Here is a 17378-nt window from a genome sequence, read left to right as displayed (position 1 = left end):
TGTGCTGCACACTACGCCACCGTTCTCTGCAACTGTAATCAATGCTCCTGTTCCCACAGCGAGTGCTGCGATCCGTCTACGGAGCGTGCCAGCAGCCAGAGCGCCGCTATCCTCTGCTGTTGTTGCATGCTCCATTTCAAATACGCTGCAAGTCTATTTTTTATTTAATTGATTTTTTTTTGGATTTTTTTTATTCTTTATACTACAAAGACTAGTAAATTTACACCAATTAGTCCTGCGTTCGTGACAGGTCAAAGATTTTCAAACAGGTCAGCACTATCGGCGTGTTCAAAGTGTGTGTATAAGATGGTGTGTGTTTCTGTGAAGTCTGTTATTGTGTGTTTGAAGAACGATGTGGCCAGTGCCTGAGGTCAGCAGGAGCAGGAACATCTGTCCGTGAAAGCCCATTACTGACAGTCTGAAGGACAAATCAAGTTTTTGGCCGGCTCAAACACCTATCGGAACGCACAGGGCCGTGTGTGTGTGTGTGTGTGTGTGTGTGTGTGTGTGTGTGTGTGTGTGTGTGTGTGTGTGTGCGCAGGTGTGCATGTTTGGGTGCATGCTGAGGTGAATTTCATTTCTGTATTTAAGCAGGTGCATGGCCAAATTTTTGTTATTTCCTGTGTTCTACTGTCGGTGTGTGTGTGTGTGAGTGTGTGTGTGTGTGTGTGTGTGTGTGTGTGTGTGTGAGAGAGTGTGTGTGTGTGTGTGACAAGGTGTGTTTGAGTTTGTGTAGTTTGTGTTTTAGCCAGAGTTAGACAGCCAGCAGTGTTTGATTACCGACCCGTTAAGAAATAATGGATTGCACAGTTTTTCGCACGATACACTCTCTATCTCTTGCTGTCCTCCACACACACACACACACACACACACACACACACACACACACACACACACACACACACACACACACACACACACACACACACACAGTTTTACACGATGTCCCAGCATATTTCCCTGCTCCTCACAGCTGGGCCTGAGGAAGCAGTAGTGACATATGGGCGAGCCAGCCTGCAGCATCGCTCAACTCAAGCTGCCAAATTGAACAAAAAAAAACACCCTCCTCCCTCTTCAGATCACCGACACTCCCTTCTCTTTTCTTTCCTCCTCTTCTCTTCTCTGTCCTCTACCACCATGTTTCCCCCCCCCTTCCTCCTTAGCATCACTCCCCCCTCCCTCCATGCAAGGACGCGGCCTCTGCCTCCTGCAGTGTGACACAGTTGTTTGTGTCCGTCTCCCATCTGACAAGCATCATTTTTAATTTTATGTTATGATTCAAAATCAGAATTGGATCGATTTCAACCCTGCCCATTTCAACAGCCGTCACGGATGCTTTAATCCATCAGGCGTTCAATTTACAATTCAAATTGGATGGAATTGATTGCTGCAGCACTTGTTTCGACATCGCTGAAACATGGCCCAGAAACAACTGCAGATAGACTTAGACTCGCTCTTCTTCATTCATCGACCTCTTTCATTATAAAGGGTTTTAATTTACCACCTCATCTGCAGGTTATTCGGTCGGAGAGAATGCTGTTTTTAGCTACCCCGATATAAAGCCAGAGAGGATTCAGTCAGGTATATGTGTTACAAAACTGTGTACGTATGTGCTGTTGATCTCATCATCATGTAACCAGCCATCAGTGTGAATGGGTCGGTGTGACCTGCGGTGTAAAAGCGCTTTGAGTAGTCAGAAGACTAGAAAAGCGTTTTACAAACTACAGTCCATTCACAGTAAGTGTGCAGGTGTTACTGATAGATCTGGATCTTTAGCTTTCTGAAAATCTGCAAATCGAATGGAGTTTGGTAACTCATTCCTCCACCAGGTGAACTTCAGGGGAGTCTTAGGCTGGCTCTACATGACAACAATCTGTACACAAACCGCAACCACTTTTTATTCCATGTTTAGACAAGCGACTTTGGGTGGAAATCTGCGTGCACACAGTTATGCAAAAGTGTTTGAAATGTGATGTAGTATGCATGACAGGTGGCGAGGTGGTACTGTGAGCGCTGCCATACAACGCCACGCTACAAGAGCGTACACAGACAAAACTTCCTTAACTCGGCTTAACTGCTGAAATGACTCCTGGATAGATATCAGAGCAGCTCGGGAAGTTTTAATGTCCGACTGATGGAGATAATTCGACATTGTTTGTACTGCACACAGATGTGACGTCGACGCGTGCCCGACATGGGCATCTCAGAGCACACTTTTTCATTTTAACCCTTTAGACGGGAGCGCGACGACGGTGGAGCATTTTTAAGATTTCCAGTCTGGAGGGTACATGAGTTCATTTGTTCGACGTTTTTTAAGCCCCAAAAACAACGTTGCCGTCTTAACGAAAGGCACGTCTGATAAAATATTTTGTCGATTTCACCCGGGAGCGATGTTGTGTAAAGCTAGCCTTAGGGCCCTGTTGTGAAGATTGGACCAAGCATCCGTCATTGGCAGAGCGTAGTGGGAGAGCGCGAGTGTAGACCTTGACGAGATAGGTCACGTCAGCAGGAGGTGATCTGACAGAAAAGTCCTAAAACACTGAGTCAAAACTTGTCCAAGGTTGTTTCCCAATGGGGACTGGGCATACTTAACCATTTGTTGCATGGGCTCTATATACTGTATCGCCAACATAAGTCAATTTTAAACCAAGAGATTTTAGTAGTCATGCCATCCTCAAACAATCTGAACTTAATGGAACATAGCATTCATGCTTTTACCTCATTGTATTCTCCTGCACCGCTCTAGGGTTAAAATGTTACATTGATAACTCTGTACGTGCCTCAGTATTTAAAAACCCAACTCCATTTAAACCTCCTTCTGCCTGTTTGTGGTTACTTCGGCCGAGTTCAGGGTAATGGATCATGCAGCTTCGAGACGGCCCCATGCGGTGTCTTTTAACCAGTTTATTTTCCTGGTGATAAATTGGGCTCTAAATTAAAACGTTCCTTTAAATTATTGTGCGAGGTGTAAGTGCACAATTTGAAGTGGTGAAGAGTCTGTGTGCTAGCCTAATGCTGCCTCTCTGTGGGTGCTGAGTGCAGGCCTGCCAGCTCCCCGCGCCCACTCATGGCAACCCCAGAGCCACTGTTATGTCATGTTTCCAGCTGCAGACCCCCGCAACATCTGACCAATTAAATCCATCCACACGCACGGCAAAAAAAAAAGCTGCCAGCTGTTTTTTGCCCCCCCCCCTTCTGGAGGAGGAGGTGGGATACTTCTTGGTGGGCTGAAGTGTCAGGGTGGGGTTGAAATGCATTGTGGGTATTTTTTTGTGAGCTAAATTGTCAGTGATGAATTTCACCTGGCAGGGCAGCAGGAGGGGAGAGAGTGAGTGTTCAAGTAGATGTGATTAAGGAAAATTACCATATTTAGCGCCTTGTGTATGGGTGGCATTGACATCTTAATGGCTTCTTGAGGAGGTAACTTCTAAAGTCTCATGGATGACAGAATATTCTAGCTTCTAACATGCAGCTCATGTTATAAAATACATGCTTGCACCTTCTTATTTTGATGCTTGTGTGTTAAGAGAAAAGAGAGGATGTGTTTGGAAAAGAGCAAAACCTCTTCCTCCGCTCTCCCAACGATGTATTTTGTATCCGTCTCACAACACATACTGTACAGTAGGTAGAAGCTGCCCATTTGTCTCCTCTGGAATCCATGGCAACAGCTGAAAATGTGGACAGAGAGAAGCATCACTTTAACCCTGCTGAAAATCACTAGTATTCCTTCAATAACGGCAAAACCATTCAGTGAGATTACCTGTGGTCTGAGTTTGCTACTCCTCCATACTCGCCTCCTGAATCCTTTTTCTCCGAGTCAGAGCTGGCACCTCGCTCAGCCAGGCATTATGAAACCACTTTACTTATCTCGTATGTATATTTAGAAACACTGTAAACCAACATGGTCACAGTGTAGCTGCAGTCTGTTGCACCGGCTTTAAAAGCGTTGCTGATCAATGAAGAGTTCATAGAAAGTGAGGGCAATTCAGGTTTACTGTTATTCATTGGCACTCAGGCATATTCAATTAGATGAACAGAGTGCTCGGCCACTGCTGTTTCCTACATTAATCTGGCAGAGGGAATTAAAAGAGGGTTAGAGAAAAAGCTACGCGCACTGACAAGACGTGTATTTAAATTGAAGCAGGATGCACTAAGAAGGCTGGAATAAAGATTGCAGCTGTGTGTCTAATAATTTCACTCCGGTATGAGGGATATTCTAATTAGGCAATGCAGTGATTTAAATACTGTTTGAACATGTAAGTTTTCTTCACTCTTTATACCATCATTGCTTCCACTCTTTTATCTGCAGCTGTCTTAATCCTTTCTGAGGAATACTGCACATCCTTGAACAGGAAGGTTTGGCAATATTACATTGTTTTGTGACATATGTTTATTGAATATTATTGTTAACTTCTTTCTGTAGAAAAGAGGAAAGAGATGTTACCTTTTGAAAGGCCCCCAAGGGACAAATAAAGTTTTTTTATTTGAATTGAAATACTGTTATTTGACCCATAAACAGTTTTCCAACATGTATTTTTGGGAATCCACAAAAATTCCTGGTAGTCTGTAGACAGTGAAAGAAAAGTGGAAAACCATTTGGTCGAAAAATACATTAAATATACAACAAAATTAGCTTGACTTTGAAAGTAGCATTCCCTCAGACGCCCCCTCACTTACATGCTCAAAGAAGCAGAGGTCAGCTCATCGCTTGCATTGTGTAGAAACTACGTCGTCTCATGTCTCATTCAGCAGTAAAAGTGTTACATAGATTTGTTGAAAGTTAGGCTGAGATAGCTTTTCCAAATTCCCTTCAGAAACCAAAAGGTGGCATCATCACAGAGACTATGTCAACATTATATCCAGTTTAGACTTTATAACTGAGTTTTACCTTAAACTTTTTGCACTTTGTTGCTGCTCTCAGCCTGCCAACGTTATTGTTGGCGGGATGCTGTGTAAGCAGTAACACACCATGAGTCCCATCATGAATAAAAGTTTGAGCCCAATGTACTGTATATGGTGACCTGAATATGACTCAAAATTATATACTGGGAACATTTCTACACAAGAATAGTTCAACTTCAAGGCCATCCATCCAGAAGTGGATCTTACTTCAGGTCTGCATTAAAGGAGAGAAAGACAGAAAAACGTCTGATAGATGGCTCAACCTGCTATTATGTAATTGTCCCAACAAAAGAGAAAGTCATACACACTGTTTGCATACTTTCACCCGACTGAAAAGAAGGAGAATGGGTGCAGCTTAATATATTTTTCATCACAGAGGTTGTACTGTAATTTCATCACAAGCAATATACTGGTACCAAGATAGCACCGCATTACAATGCAGTTTTTTTTCTTTGGTTGCACGAGCGGTAAATTAGAGAGTAATCATATAGGCGGTTGATTTACGACGCTTGTCCCTGATTAAGCTGGATATAGAGACTCATAAAAACAAGATGCATGCACGATGTGAAGCATCTTCTGCAAGGCTGCTTCTAACTAGATCATTGTTTTAAAGATGTGCATTAGTGTGTGTGTGTGTGTGTGTTGGAGCTGTAGCTGTAGCTGTAAGAGGAGAATAGAAGTTGCTTGAACACGAGAAGGGCCTGCATTAAATTTTCATGTGCCCTCGCTTTTATGGACACACATCTGCACGTATGAAATTCAGGATTCACACAAACACACACTAAAAAAAAAAAAAAACCTCATACACACTCTATTATTTTTCTCCTTATAAGGCGCTCCTATCGAGTGAGTGGCACTCCGTTGTCTTGTGGGACATATGGCTCAGTGTGACCGGCCGATGTCCTTCACTGTTGTTGGCGTTGTCCCAAAGCCCCCCAGGCTGCACGATCCTGCGCTGCTCTGCAGTTAGTCCCACCTCCTGACACCGTCTCTCTGTGTTCACACCGGCTCTTTTATGTCCCGATGTTGTGTTAGACGCCACTCTCAATAGGACACACTCAAAGGCACAGCAGTGTTGTATCAGAGCACAAAGAAGGCTGCATCAGTCCGACAGACTCTGTGACTTTTTATCAGTAAGGATACACAGAGGACGAGGCGATTTCAGTTCCCTTTCAAAGGACCGCACCTGTATCCATTTTGGTCGCCCTGAATCCATTAGTCAGCATTTGCTAAAGCTGCATAAATGGATTTTTGGCCACTTGGGTGCAGATGAACACCACAACAAGCCGAAGAACACATCCGTCACGTAAACACTCTGCGGCCACTTATTCACGTCCACCCATTAGCTGAACAGCTTGTCCTGAGTGGGTTACAGGACTCCAATCCCAGCAGACACTGGGAGAGACACAGGGTACTCCCAGGACAGGTCGCCAGTCAATCACAGGGCAGATACAAAGAGGCCAATCAACCAAAGAAGTTAGCTAGAGAACCTGTACTTGTTTTTATCGACAATGTCAGATGCATCGATTAAACCATTTGTTTATTATTAAGATTCCAGTGTGCAGAGACGTTAGCTCCATGTATCCATCCATTCATTCTATCCATTTTTGCTACCATCGTCTATCCTAAGTGAAGGTCTTCTGATAGTTGTAGGAAACTCTAAAAGGATGGAACCAAATCAGATCCCGCACCATATCAGCATGCTTCTGAACTCAATACTCCATCTGAAGCTGACCTCTGCCACCCTGCAGAAGAAGCTAATTTTGGCTGTCGGTATCTGCAAATCTAATCCTTTCGCTCACTTCCCAAAGGCTAATGAAGAGATGTAATGTCTTAAAGTAGATGAACTAGTAGATCAAAAGCTTTTGTCCTTCGACTCAGCTCGCTCTTCACTCCGAGGCGTTGCTGTGAGTCGGCATTTCTGCTGACACTGCACCAGTTGCTGTGAGTCTGCATTTCTGCTGACACTGCACCAGTCAGTGTTTCTCACAATCTATGCGCTAATGCTGACCCTGTTTCTAGAACAAGTCCTCAACCCAGAATGAACAATCACCCTGTTTAAAAAAAAACCTTGCTCTAAAACGTGGAGTTCAACATCCTGTTGTTGCATGTGTGATGCAGCTAGCAAGGCTAGCAGCATGTAGCAGTTAGCAGAAGACAGGTAGTTGGCTAGCTCCGAGAGTGGACAGATAACAGATTGGGGGGATTTCCATACGGCAACTTTATTTTACACTTCTTAACTAAGGGATCATACAATACCAGGATAGTCCTTCCTCAATCAGAGCGTCCAAGATTGGAGTTGCAGTTTAACAACTTCTACAACACAAGACCATATCAAGGTGCAGGCTCCATCGTGGCGCTTATGATACAGCAGTAACACTTCCTACAAATGAAGAAGCCTGCTAGTGAAACACCTAATGGGTTGACTTTAACATGTGTATCGAGGTGCGTGATGGTGGAGGGTTTTAAAACCGTGTTTCATTTGCTTGGTACAATATGTGGTAGAGGGCGTGTACTGGATTGCGTCAGTGTAACTTATAAAATGGCCAAGGAGTGCATTTTCCTTGAGCTGTATGAACTAATTGTTTGCTATTTACGCATCAAACAGGCTGAGAGCAACATTTAGATGGACAAGAAAATGGCTGCCAAAAAATCAAAATGGTCACAAATCCTCGAACACTCGCCTACTCTGTTAATTTAGTCTAAAATCTAAAACGCAGTGTTATACAACAGCTTTCATCACAGTGTGCTATTTTGAAAGAAAACTCATCTTACATTTCTGAGTCACTTTATATTTCTGTGAGATTTTGTTGCTGTTCTGGGGCCTAGTCGCTGACAAAGGACCATGTCTGGTGTTCAGTGGAGATTTATGGTCCTGTACTTTACAGTATTTTCAGAGTGTTGCTGATTAGTGTGGCACATTCTCCCATTTATTCTCCCTCAAGTCTCACTTTTATGAATTCAGGGATTGTGGGGCCAAATGTGGCAGAGCTGTGGAATGTGGTTTATTTTTTACTGTATAGATTTTTTTTATTTTCTGCTTCTCCAGATCAGATGTAATGTAGGATACAATGAACCACTGCTGAGGATAGACGTCTTAAAATATTTATTTAACTTTAATTCAATATGATGTAAGCATTGTATCTTACCCACAAATTACAGGATACCTATTTATACTGATCTGCCTTCTTTTAAAGATCTCATTGGGCCATTTTTGCCTTCATTGGATAAGACAGCTTGAGAGAACAGAGAAACAGGATATGTGGGAGTAGAGAGTGGGGGATGGCGTGCAGCAAAGGACTGAGGTCGGATTTGAACCTACAGTCACTGCAACAAGGACTATAGCCTCTGTACAATGGGCGCACAACATCCTCTTGGCGCCCACGATCTGCATTTTAAAACATACATACATATTGTTCAGATGTTGGACGTCTTTCCTAAACCTGGGCTAAGTTCCAGATCATGAGGTTTATGTCCGTCTGTGAACACCACAGTCCAATCGTACAGCTTCTCTGAACAGCTTGTTTCAACAGTTTGGCGAGAGTTAAAATGGATTTAATTATTATTTATTTGGTATGCGAACGTTAAATCGTGGATCCAATATGCTGCACAGAGAGTCTATAGCTTCTGCTGTCTGTTTAACTCATGTCCTTAGTCGGCCTTTTGGTTAAACAGCGTCGAGGAAAGGCTGGTCAAGGCTCTGTCATCTCCTTACTCTGGTACCTGAACTTCAAGCTCAGGAGACTTGGCAACATGTAAGGACACGCCGTGGGCTGCCAGGCTTGAGACTTTTAAATGCTCTACATAGACATATATGTTTATAAAAGTATATCGGGAAACTTTTACATGCTTTGCAGATCAGGCTCTTTAGCGCCCTCTGCAGACTTAACCTGGGATTGCTCAAACATTTGTTTACCTCATGATCCAAAAACTTAACCCACGCGTTGTAACACTACATGAGTTTTAAATGGGGTTCAACATAATAGGTCAACTTTAATCTGAAGAAAGGTCCTCCTGGCAAATAGAGGCTAAAATACATTTTGCCACAGCGTCTCTCTACAACTGCTAGTCGAACAGTTTGTATTAAAGCATAATGGGAACACAGTGGTTCTGCAGTTGAATCAAAAACAAGGAGAAGAGTGTGAACCTCTTGGGTTTTCATTTTCTGTACAGAACAGGATGCAGTACTTCAGCGGGGTGTTTTCATGTACTGACCTTGTGCTCTCTCTCTCTCTCTCTTTCTGTGCAGGTACATCCTTTGCTGATGCGCGAGAGGCGCTCAGAGTCCCAAAGGAACAAGCTGCTGCGGCGGACAGTCAGCGTTCCTGTTGAGGGACGGCACCATCCCGAGATGGGTGAGTAGAAACACATTTAAGAGTTGACTAAGAACTTTGAAATATCCTAACTGAGGTCGTAGTTGGGATCCAACAAACTTTTATGTTCTTTGTCTTGCTTTTGAAAGAAGAAATCAAACAGTATCAAACCCAAGGACGCAGCTTCCTTGTTTCATGATGGGTCTCACTTTTACTCAACTTCTCCTCCTGATTTTTGGATTAAAGCACGATTGTCTGCATTACTTTAGGTTTACTTTCTGAATTAATGGGATAGTTGCATAGCAGCGACAGTGAGGTAAAGCTCTTTGCATCTTTTGAGCTATTACTCTCTCTGTTACAAACAAAGCTCCCAGCAGCAGTCTGCATCTGAGCAAAGATAAAAGCATTCCATCTGATCACAGCTTTTGGCAGCTGTTAGATTTCTTACAGACTTCATCGAGCTAGTCTTTTGTGCACCATTTATCTTCTAGAGTGCTTTGAAATGATATTTATTCATTGATACCCAATAATCATACATAGTTTTGAGGTTCTGTCTGCACAGTAGTCTTGTTTTAGTCGCTCTCCTCTCTGCGTTTACATTGCTTCGCTTTCCTCTCAAACTCTCCTCTGACTGTGAAGCTGACCATCACACTGCTTTCTTCCTCTGTTTGTTTTGCCCGACTCAGTCTCTCTGGGGCTCTCTACAAATGTTCCGCTCAGTTTCTTCCTCTTCTGTCACCCTGCTCCTCTTCGTCTCACTCAGCTATTTTAAGGGGCTCCCTCGCCACTTCTCCTGTCTATGAATCTGCCATCGCTGCCACCTCAACAGTTGTGCTGATTCATCTGGATAAATGTGTCCCTCAGTTTCCTTATGAGGGGCTTTCTGGCCACAAAGCGGTCAAAGGACTGACACATCAGTTGACGGTGGCCCCGCCAAGTTTTGACATCTCCTGACAAAGCAATGCCACTACACATCGCCCATTCTGAAAACATTCACATAAGTTAGCATGCCGCTACGAGCTAAAATTCACTGACACCATTAATGGTGACGACGGCCAAAAAGTAAAGAATGGGCTGAGCAATTAATAATTATCAGATCAAAAAAAAAAAAGAAGCAAATAGAGGTTGTCATAAGTTCACAGTTAGAGATGGAGTCTACAGGGAGACACATGACCTGTTTAATGAATCCATGACATCCAACACTTCTTCGATGAAGGTTTAATGAGGATGCTAATTCACTGTGAATAAGAGATTAGTGTATGCCAAGATTGCTTAATGATTCATTGTATCAAAAAACATTACGTCATCTATTTATTCTGAACTGGAACGATGAGATGTTTGGACTTATCTTAAACATTTAAGGCCTGAGACAATTTTAATGCTGCTAGCGTGCACAACCTCAATTTCAGAGCGCTTCTCACCGCCGCTGACGGCTGTTAGGTGAAGAAATTTGTCTCTTGGCACCATCAATCAATCAATCAATCAATCATATTTTATTTTTATAGCACCTTCCAGTACCAACTGGTGCACAAGGTGCTTTCCAGGGTAAAAACAAGAACAAAAGCAATACTACTAAAACATGATTAAAACACAATGGTGACGTGAAAGAGCAGCAGACACAGCTGCACCACAGAAAGATGCACAAAGTGCATTCAAGAGTAAAAACAAGATTAAAAGAAATACTACTAAAACATAATTAAAACGGTAAAATGAAAATAAAAGTGCAACAGTCCAATTAGTGGCTATGTTTGAAATGCGAGCCTGAATAAATGGGTTTTTAACTCTGACCTAAAAGTTGTGAGCTCGGTGGCAGATTTGATACATGAGCCATCACTTCCTGGTAGTCACTGTTACGTCTGTTTGACTGAAATTGCTCTGCATGCTTAATATTTGCTTCTATTCAGGGAAGGCTGTCAAGAAAATGGGAACAAATTGTAAAGTAGTAGCAGCAGCTCTACTGTAGACCTGGAAACTTTAAGTTAAGCTGTTGAGCTCTGGTCAACTGTCTTCGACTGAGAGGTCGACTGCTCAGGGATGTTTCTGCACTCTTAGAAAGAAAACAGAATCACTGTAAGTAAACACAGGCCATTGAGGTCAAGTCTTACTGGTGGATACTTTTTACAGTTTGGAGATTAATTGATCACTTGGAATAGTGAAAAATGCTTTATTGGTATGTATTGGATGAGCAAGTTGGTAGCTTAGCTTCGTACAAAGGCTAGAAACTAGTAGCCTGGCTCTGTTAAAAGTAATCAACATGATTTATGTTGATACTAGTTACTGAGTCCTAACAAAAACCAAGAGCTTTAGACCTCCTCTTTTTAAATGCGGTAATAAAATCGACAACCTCATTCTTTGCATTGCTATGCGATGCTAACCTGGAGCGTTGAGTTTTATAATGACCTCACAGACACAAAGTAAATCTATGTATTTTCCAAAGTGCACAACAATTTATTTAGTCTAACACTTACTAACTGTAACTCAAAGGCTCAGCCCAGTGTGAAGCTTAACCAGAAAGCCTGCTCTCAAACATCGTGCGGATGGTGCGTTCCATTTCGTCTTGGAAGTCAGTTGAGTTGCAAGTCGCACATCTCATCAGGAACTCCCACAAAAGTCGGGACTCCAACTGAGAAATCTTAGTAATCCGAATCCAACAATGATGGCTGTGTGCATCAACGGTAAAGTTTAAGCTATACATTATAATGTTTATGAGCAACTTAGGCTTGTTTATGTGTAAATAAATCACAATCATTGTATTGTCCAAGTTCTATCTGTGGACATGATTTCATGTTACCTTCATGCTCAAACTGTCACGTAGTATGTTATGTGCGTCATATTAGCTAACAAAGAAAAAGTACTACTGACTTAGCAAAGGTACTCCAGGGGGCGTCCATGTTGTTGTCCGACTTGTTGCCAACTTGATACCAGAACGCCGTCAACTCGGGTGTGACTTCATTCCCAACTTCTGAGGGAAATGGAAATGGAAATGGAAATGGAGGATGTGCGTCCATGACATTATCTGTTCGCCTTCTCCAAGATTGTCTTTTTGATAAAGGTACGTTTTCTTTTTCTTTTAAAGTACTGTTTAAAGGGTTGAGAAAGAAGTACACAACCATACCAAGCTTCTGCTCCATTTCTTGGTGTCTGCACACATCTTTTGTTGAGTGCCTTTCGAATAAGACATTTATAAGTAGAAACACTGGAAGGCTGTTTCAGACACTTTTTCTTCACTGGGGAAAAACAGTACAAAAAAATCAGTAAAAGGCCTTCGCAGTAGTACGAGATATTCAATGATCTTGTTCAACCTTTCATAAATAATAACATTCAATGCATTTCATTTTGGAGGATTTTATTTTCAAATAAACCTTAGAAGCAAGTCAGTGTGGGTGCTCACACTCAGCATTAGAGGCATGCTCTGCCCACAAGTAAAGTGACTTGGCAGAGACAGAGTGAACTCGAGTCCCGGGCTCATTTATGTGTCTCTCTTTATTTAATTATTGGATTCAGTAAGCTTTTAGGGTGTTCATTTGCGTCTTCATTTGGCCTACACAGGCTTGTTTTGGAGACGCGTAGGATCCTGGATCCTCTCTTGTGAATGAATCGCATCTTTTCAAAAAAATTTAAAGACAACCTCGCTATCGTCAATTGCATAAAATTGTGACAGTTCTGCGTATTCCCATGTGCCAGGGGGAGATTAAGCTGCAGAAACTATGGCTGCCAAACGCCCATCCATGTGTTTATGACAACATTAATACATCAAGCTTGATTCACTTTTCATAAACAGGGTGTAAAGGCTGCATTTTTCACAAGATACTGATGAATGTCGACATCTTACAAAAACCCCAGATGGATACCTGATGTAGTGACACAATCAGATGGAAGATACAGTCGGCAGTCGATCTGCGATTAATCAAACACATAATGCCTCACTTGGTTTTTTTTTTTTCACGCCTCTTACGCTGTCAAAACACATCAAGCCTTGCACACACATCCGTTCTCCCTTTTAGTCCACTTCTGCGTACCTTTAATGTTGCAGAAATCATTTTAAAGTTGAGGGGGTAATTAACGTATAATGAAGACATTAATTTAGCTCGATAATTACAGTGCAGCATAAGCATTTTATGCAAATATGCGGCTTAATTAACATTTTATGATTCTGTCAGGGGCAAATGGCTTTCCTTCACTCAACAAAAAGTGTTCTTTTCTGTATGTTTATTTAATGTTTGCTCCCAGCACATTGTTCCCTTTTGAAAAGGACTGCATAAAAACTTACAACATTATTGTACTTGTGTTGTAATGAAGACCACAGTAACCGAGACCAGAGTGCTCAGAGACATTTAGGGATTGACGCCGAGACAAGACGAAGACCAAGGCGGGGTGAGACCGCAACAAGCTCATAAATATCAAGGAACAATCCTCGTCCTGTGTGCAGGAAGCACGTCACTCATTCAGACTGTAACATCGGGAAGGTTGCAGACGAAACTGGAGAAGGGAATCGAACTAATTATGTGAACAAGTTCAATGTTCTTTCAGAAAGAAGTGATCACAGAAATGACTTGAAGAAATAGCCAATCAGTGGTGGTCTTCACCAGTCTTGATTCTGCGGCGTCTGAGAATGAGACTTTTGAATCCAAGACGAGACCTCCAAAAAGTGGTCTCCAGACCAGTCTTGACACCCAGACTGATCTCAAGCACTACAACACGACTTAGAACTCGTGAAAATGAAACGTTACAATACGTTCATAGAAGGCTGATTACCGTTTTGGAGGCCAATCCCATCTATCAGTCTCTTTTTATTAGTTAGATGAAGCGTTCTTGTATCCTGCAGACAAACTTCAGAGTCCAACAATAGATGTCTGATTCATAAGTCTTTGTTTCTGTCTGTCCTTCAGATTTCTTTAGACCCATTCATATGTTTGACTTCTTCCACAGTGGGCGTATTTCTGATGATTTAAGTGCAATGTCGAATGTTAAGCTGTTCAGAGTAGGAATGAGGAGGAAACCTTTAAAACCTCCACCTCTCAAATGTAGCAAATGCAACTGTTTTACAGTCACTGAATTTGTTAACAGGTCAGTCTCGACCTCTCATCTTGTTTTGTCTTTAACCAAAAACCAATCGACAAGGCATCTTAACAATTGTAGTTTTACTGCCGAAGTGTGGAGTAGAGATGAAGTTACAAAAAGTCAAAGCAAAGAGATAATCAGCTCTTCATCTAATTCAACTTACACACTGTCTCGTCACTGTTGGGTGATGGGCGGATTTGAATGACTCTCACTCTTTTAAAAAAGAATGAGGACAAACAAATAAGAATACAGACAAAGGCAGAACTACCAGCCAATGGAAGTACAGACAATGTTTGACTGACAGCTGAATCAACCAATGAAGGGTTTTTAAACATCTATGGTTCAAGCTCAGTAGAAGCTCTCTGTTTGCTTCAAACTTTATGATTCATGGATTTAAATTACTGTGATTTGATACTTTTAAACAGACACACACACACACACACACACACCCACACCCACACACACAGCGGGAGAGTTTCCTGTCAGATGGTTGGGTGTCTCTGTGTATGGTTTTTTTTAAGAAATCTCTGCTTAGTGTTATTGGACACATTTTAAACAGAGTGGATGAGAAAAGAAAAGAGTTTGAGGCTACCTCGTTACGTGTGTGAAGATCAAACCTCACAAAAAGTCACAAGACGTAAACATCATCAAACTCACTCACAGTCAATCTTCCTGAGACCATGTGCCTGACATCTTGCAGGACTTTTAGGGGCCTTGCAGGAAAACGTGCAGCTTTACCTAAACATATCTGGCGACTTTCAGAGGAGTTCTGTGATGAATGAAAGTAAGTGCGGTGTCAAGAATAGGAGCAGCACAGCTGGAGTGCTGAGACACGGGAGCTTCGGCGGTAATTATAGACTGCACTCGCAACAGCGGCAAATATGATTTATATGGTAAAGAAACTGTATCAAAAGTCTGACAAACACATCAACAAACACGCAGAAGTTCATTACTGAACCGTCAAAACTGAAAATAAATCCAGATGTTTTCATGTTGTTTTCGGCGTTTGACTTCCTGTCTTGCTCGATCTGCTCTTTGGGGAAATGATTGCGCTCCAGACGGCCGTAGCTGCGACGCAGTCAGTGGAAGCACACGCATTGGGTGAAGTTAAAACCTGTCACAGAACGAGAAGGCACCTGGTGGAATCAAGGAGTGGAGCTGTGTGGATGAATAGCTCTTGATAAAGCAGCCTTATGCCAAATATGTGGTTTTGAAACAGGTCGCCTTTATTTAAACAGACGCTGCACCGGTCATCGTAAAAGATAAATGACCTACAGTACAGTTTACTTTAGATTGGTTGGATGTGTTATAGACACTTTTCAGCTAATTTCCGTATACATTATGAGATGAACAGTCCTCTACACTTTAATATATGTTGCAGTTAGATGCACATTAGGAAAAAACGAAAAAAACAACAACCCCCTCTCTCCCTCATTAACCTCTCCAAAAATGGGACGAGATAATCCTCATTAATGAATTTGGCCTCTAATGCTTTGTGTTCATGTTGCAAATTGACTTCATCTCGTCTGCTGTGTTATTGAGAGAAACCTTATTATCTGATTGACTTAGCCGTGGGGGTGGGGGGGGGGGGTGCAGCACTACAAAGCCGATTGGTCGTTAAGTTGGGTTGAATAGTTTTTCAGCAAAAGTATTTTCAAAGAGACGGTGACTTCTCCTCCGTTCGTCTTTGTAGGTCTGTCTTATTCTTTGAGCCGTCTCAGTTTAACAGACCATTGTGATGAAGCGAGCTCGGCTGAACAATCGTCTGTCCGCCCTTTACAACGTGTGACCTCCACGAAGCACTTTAGGAGTGTGTTTGAGAACGGAGGTTGTTTTTTTTTTTGACACGCTGCAACTTTTATATTCCCCTTGTTTTCTTTTCCCGATTTGAATATAAATAATGCAGCATCAGCATCAGTATGTGTAAATCCTGGACCTCCTCCTAACCCTCTGCTGCTATTCTCCTCATCTTGCATTTCCTATTCTGCCTGTACCCCCCCCACCGCAGACCTGACACCATCCCACTCCACTCTCCCACTCAACAACTCCCTCGGGCTACATACTCCCTCCCTTAAAATGAAGAGGATAAAAACACAGAGACAATAAATACAAGACAGAAATCACATTGAGAAAAGGTGTTAGACTTTCTGCTGTTGTTAGCGTTGACGAGCTTCATGACTCATTCCGATCTGTCATCTCGCAAACAAAGGAAGAGGCAGATTCATCCGCATTATTCTAGTCATTGTCGAAAAGCAAACTTTCCTTTTCAACTTTAAAGGAAACACATTGTTTGTCTTCAGGTACTGAATTGGCTGATTCCATCCTTCGGTGTAGGTTCTCAGTCATCAAAGCTCGACTGGTTGATGATCTTGAAGACGTTTAATCTTTCCTCCACTTTCTTGGTCTCAATGAGAACTCAAGCTGGATCAGCTACAGTTGTCTGATACATCTTTAAGGCAGACGTTGTCACAGTAATGTAATCCAGCAGTTCCATGTACTGTAGCATTAACCTCAGACTGAAACTCCGTCTTGCAATATATATTTTTTAAATTCTTTGGACGTTACGATGGAAGAAAGATATCGACCTCAAGACCAAGAACACATTTGGTCACGGCACTGCAATTCTTACTGAAACTATAAAAGCCATACTTTATGTGTGCTGTTTTATAATGAGTCGTTTCTGATGCCCGAGTGGCCCGTCTGTGGTTTTAGAATTCAGTCGTGTTCAAGTTTCCCCGTGGTTTCTTCTTTTGAAATTAAAATGTACCCGCAGCTGAATTTGAGACATTTTTGGCTGTAAGGCGCCCACGTTATGTAAACTGTACAGTGTTGGATCTGAAGATATTACATGCACACCTAAATTACTCTCTGTACTTTAGAGCTCGAAGGAGAGCAACAACAGAACCCAACAGAGGTGTTACTGAGACACATTTTGCCTGTAAAATAACAATCATAGACATGGAATGAGTGGCTAAACAGATTGACCTGATTTGAGAATTTTTACATTCACATAAATAAATAATGTCAGAGTTGGTAGTTTCCCGAAAACTAGCATGATTTTAAAAGTAGCATTCCCTCAGTGCACCGTTGTTATTGCTTGAA

At 42.1% G+C, this 17378-nt stretch overlaps 1 protein-coding gene across 11 annotated transcripts in view; it reads left to right on the top strand.

The window, feature by feature from the left end:
• The window catches only part of syngap1b (synaptic Ras GTPase activating protein 1b), a 159658-nt gene that overhangs the window by 49245 nt on the left and 93035 nt on the right, over positions 1–17378 (top strand). For all 11 annotated transcript variants that reach the window (XM_079342909.1, XM_079342908.1, XM_079342911.1 and 8 more), the window contains exon 3: positions 9152–9257. In XM_079342909.1, the coding sequence (XP_079199035.1) occupies positions 9152–9257 (106 nt within the window). The remainder of the gene's footprint in view (positions 1–9151; positions 9258–17378) is intronic.

This window comes from Symphodus melops (genome assembly GCF_947650265.1).
Source record: "Symphodus melops genome assembly, chromosome: 5".
NCBI classification, from domain to species: Eukaryota; Metazoa; Chordata; class Actinopteri; order Labriformes; family Labridae; genus Symphodus; species Symphodus melops.
The sequence above is the reverse complement of the archived record's forward strand: the minus strand, read 5'-3'. Positions and strand labels throughout refer to the sequence as shown.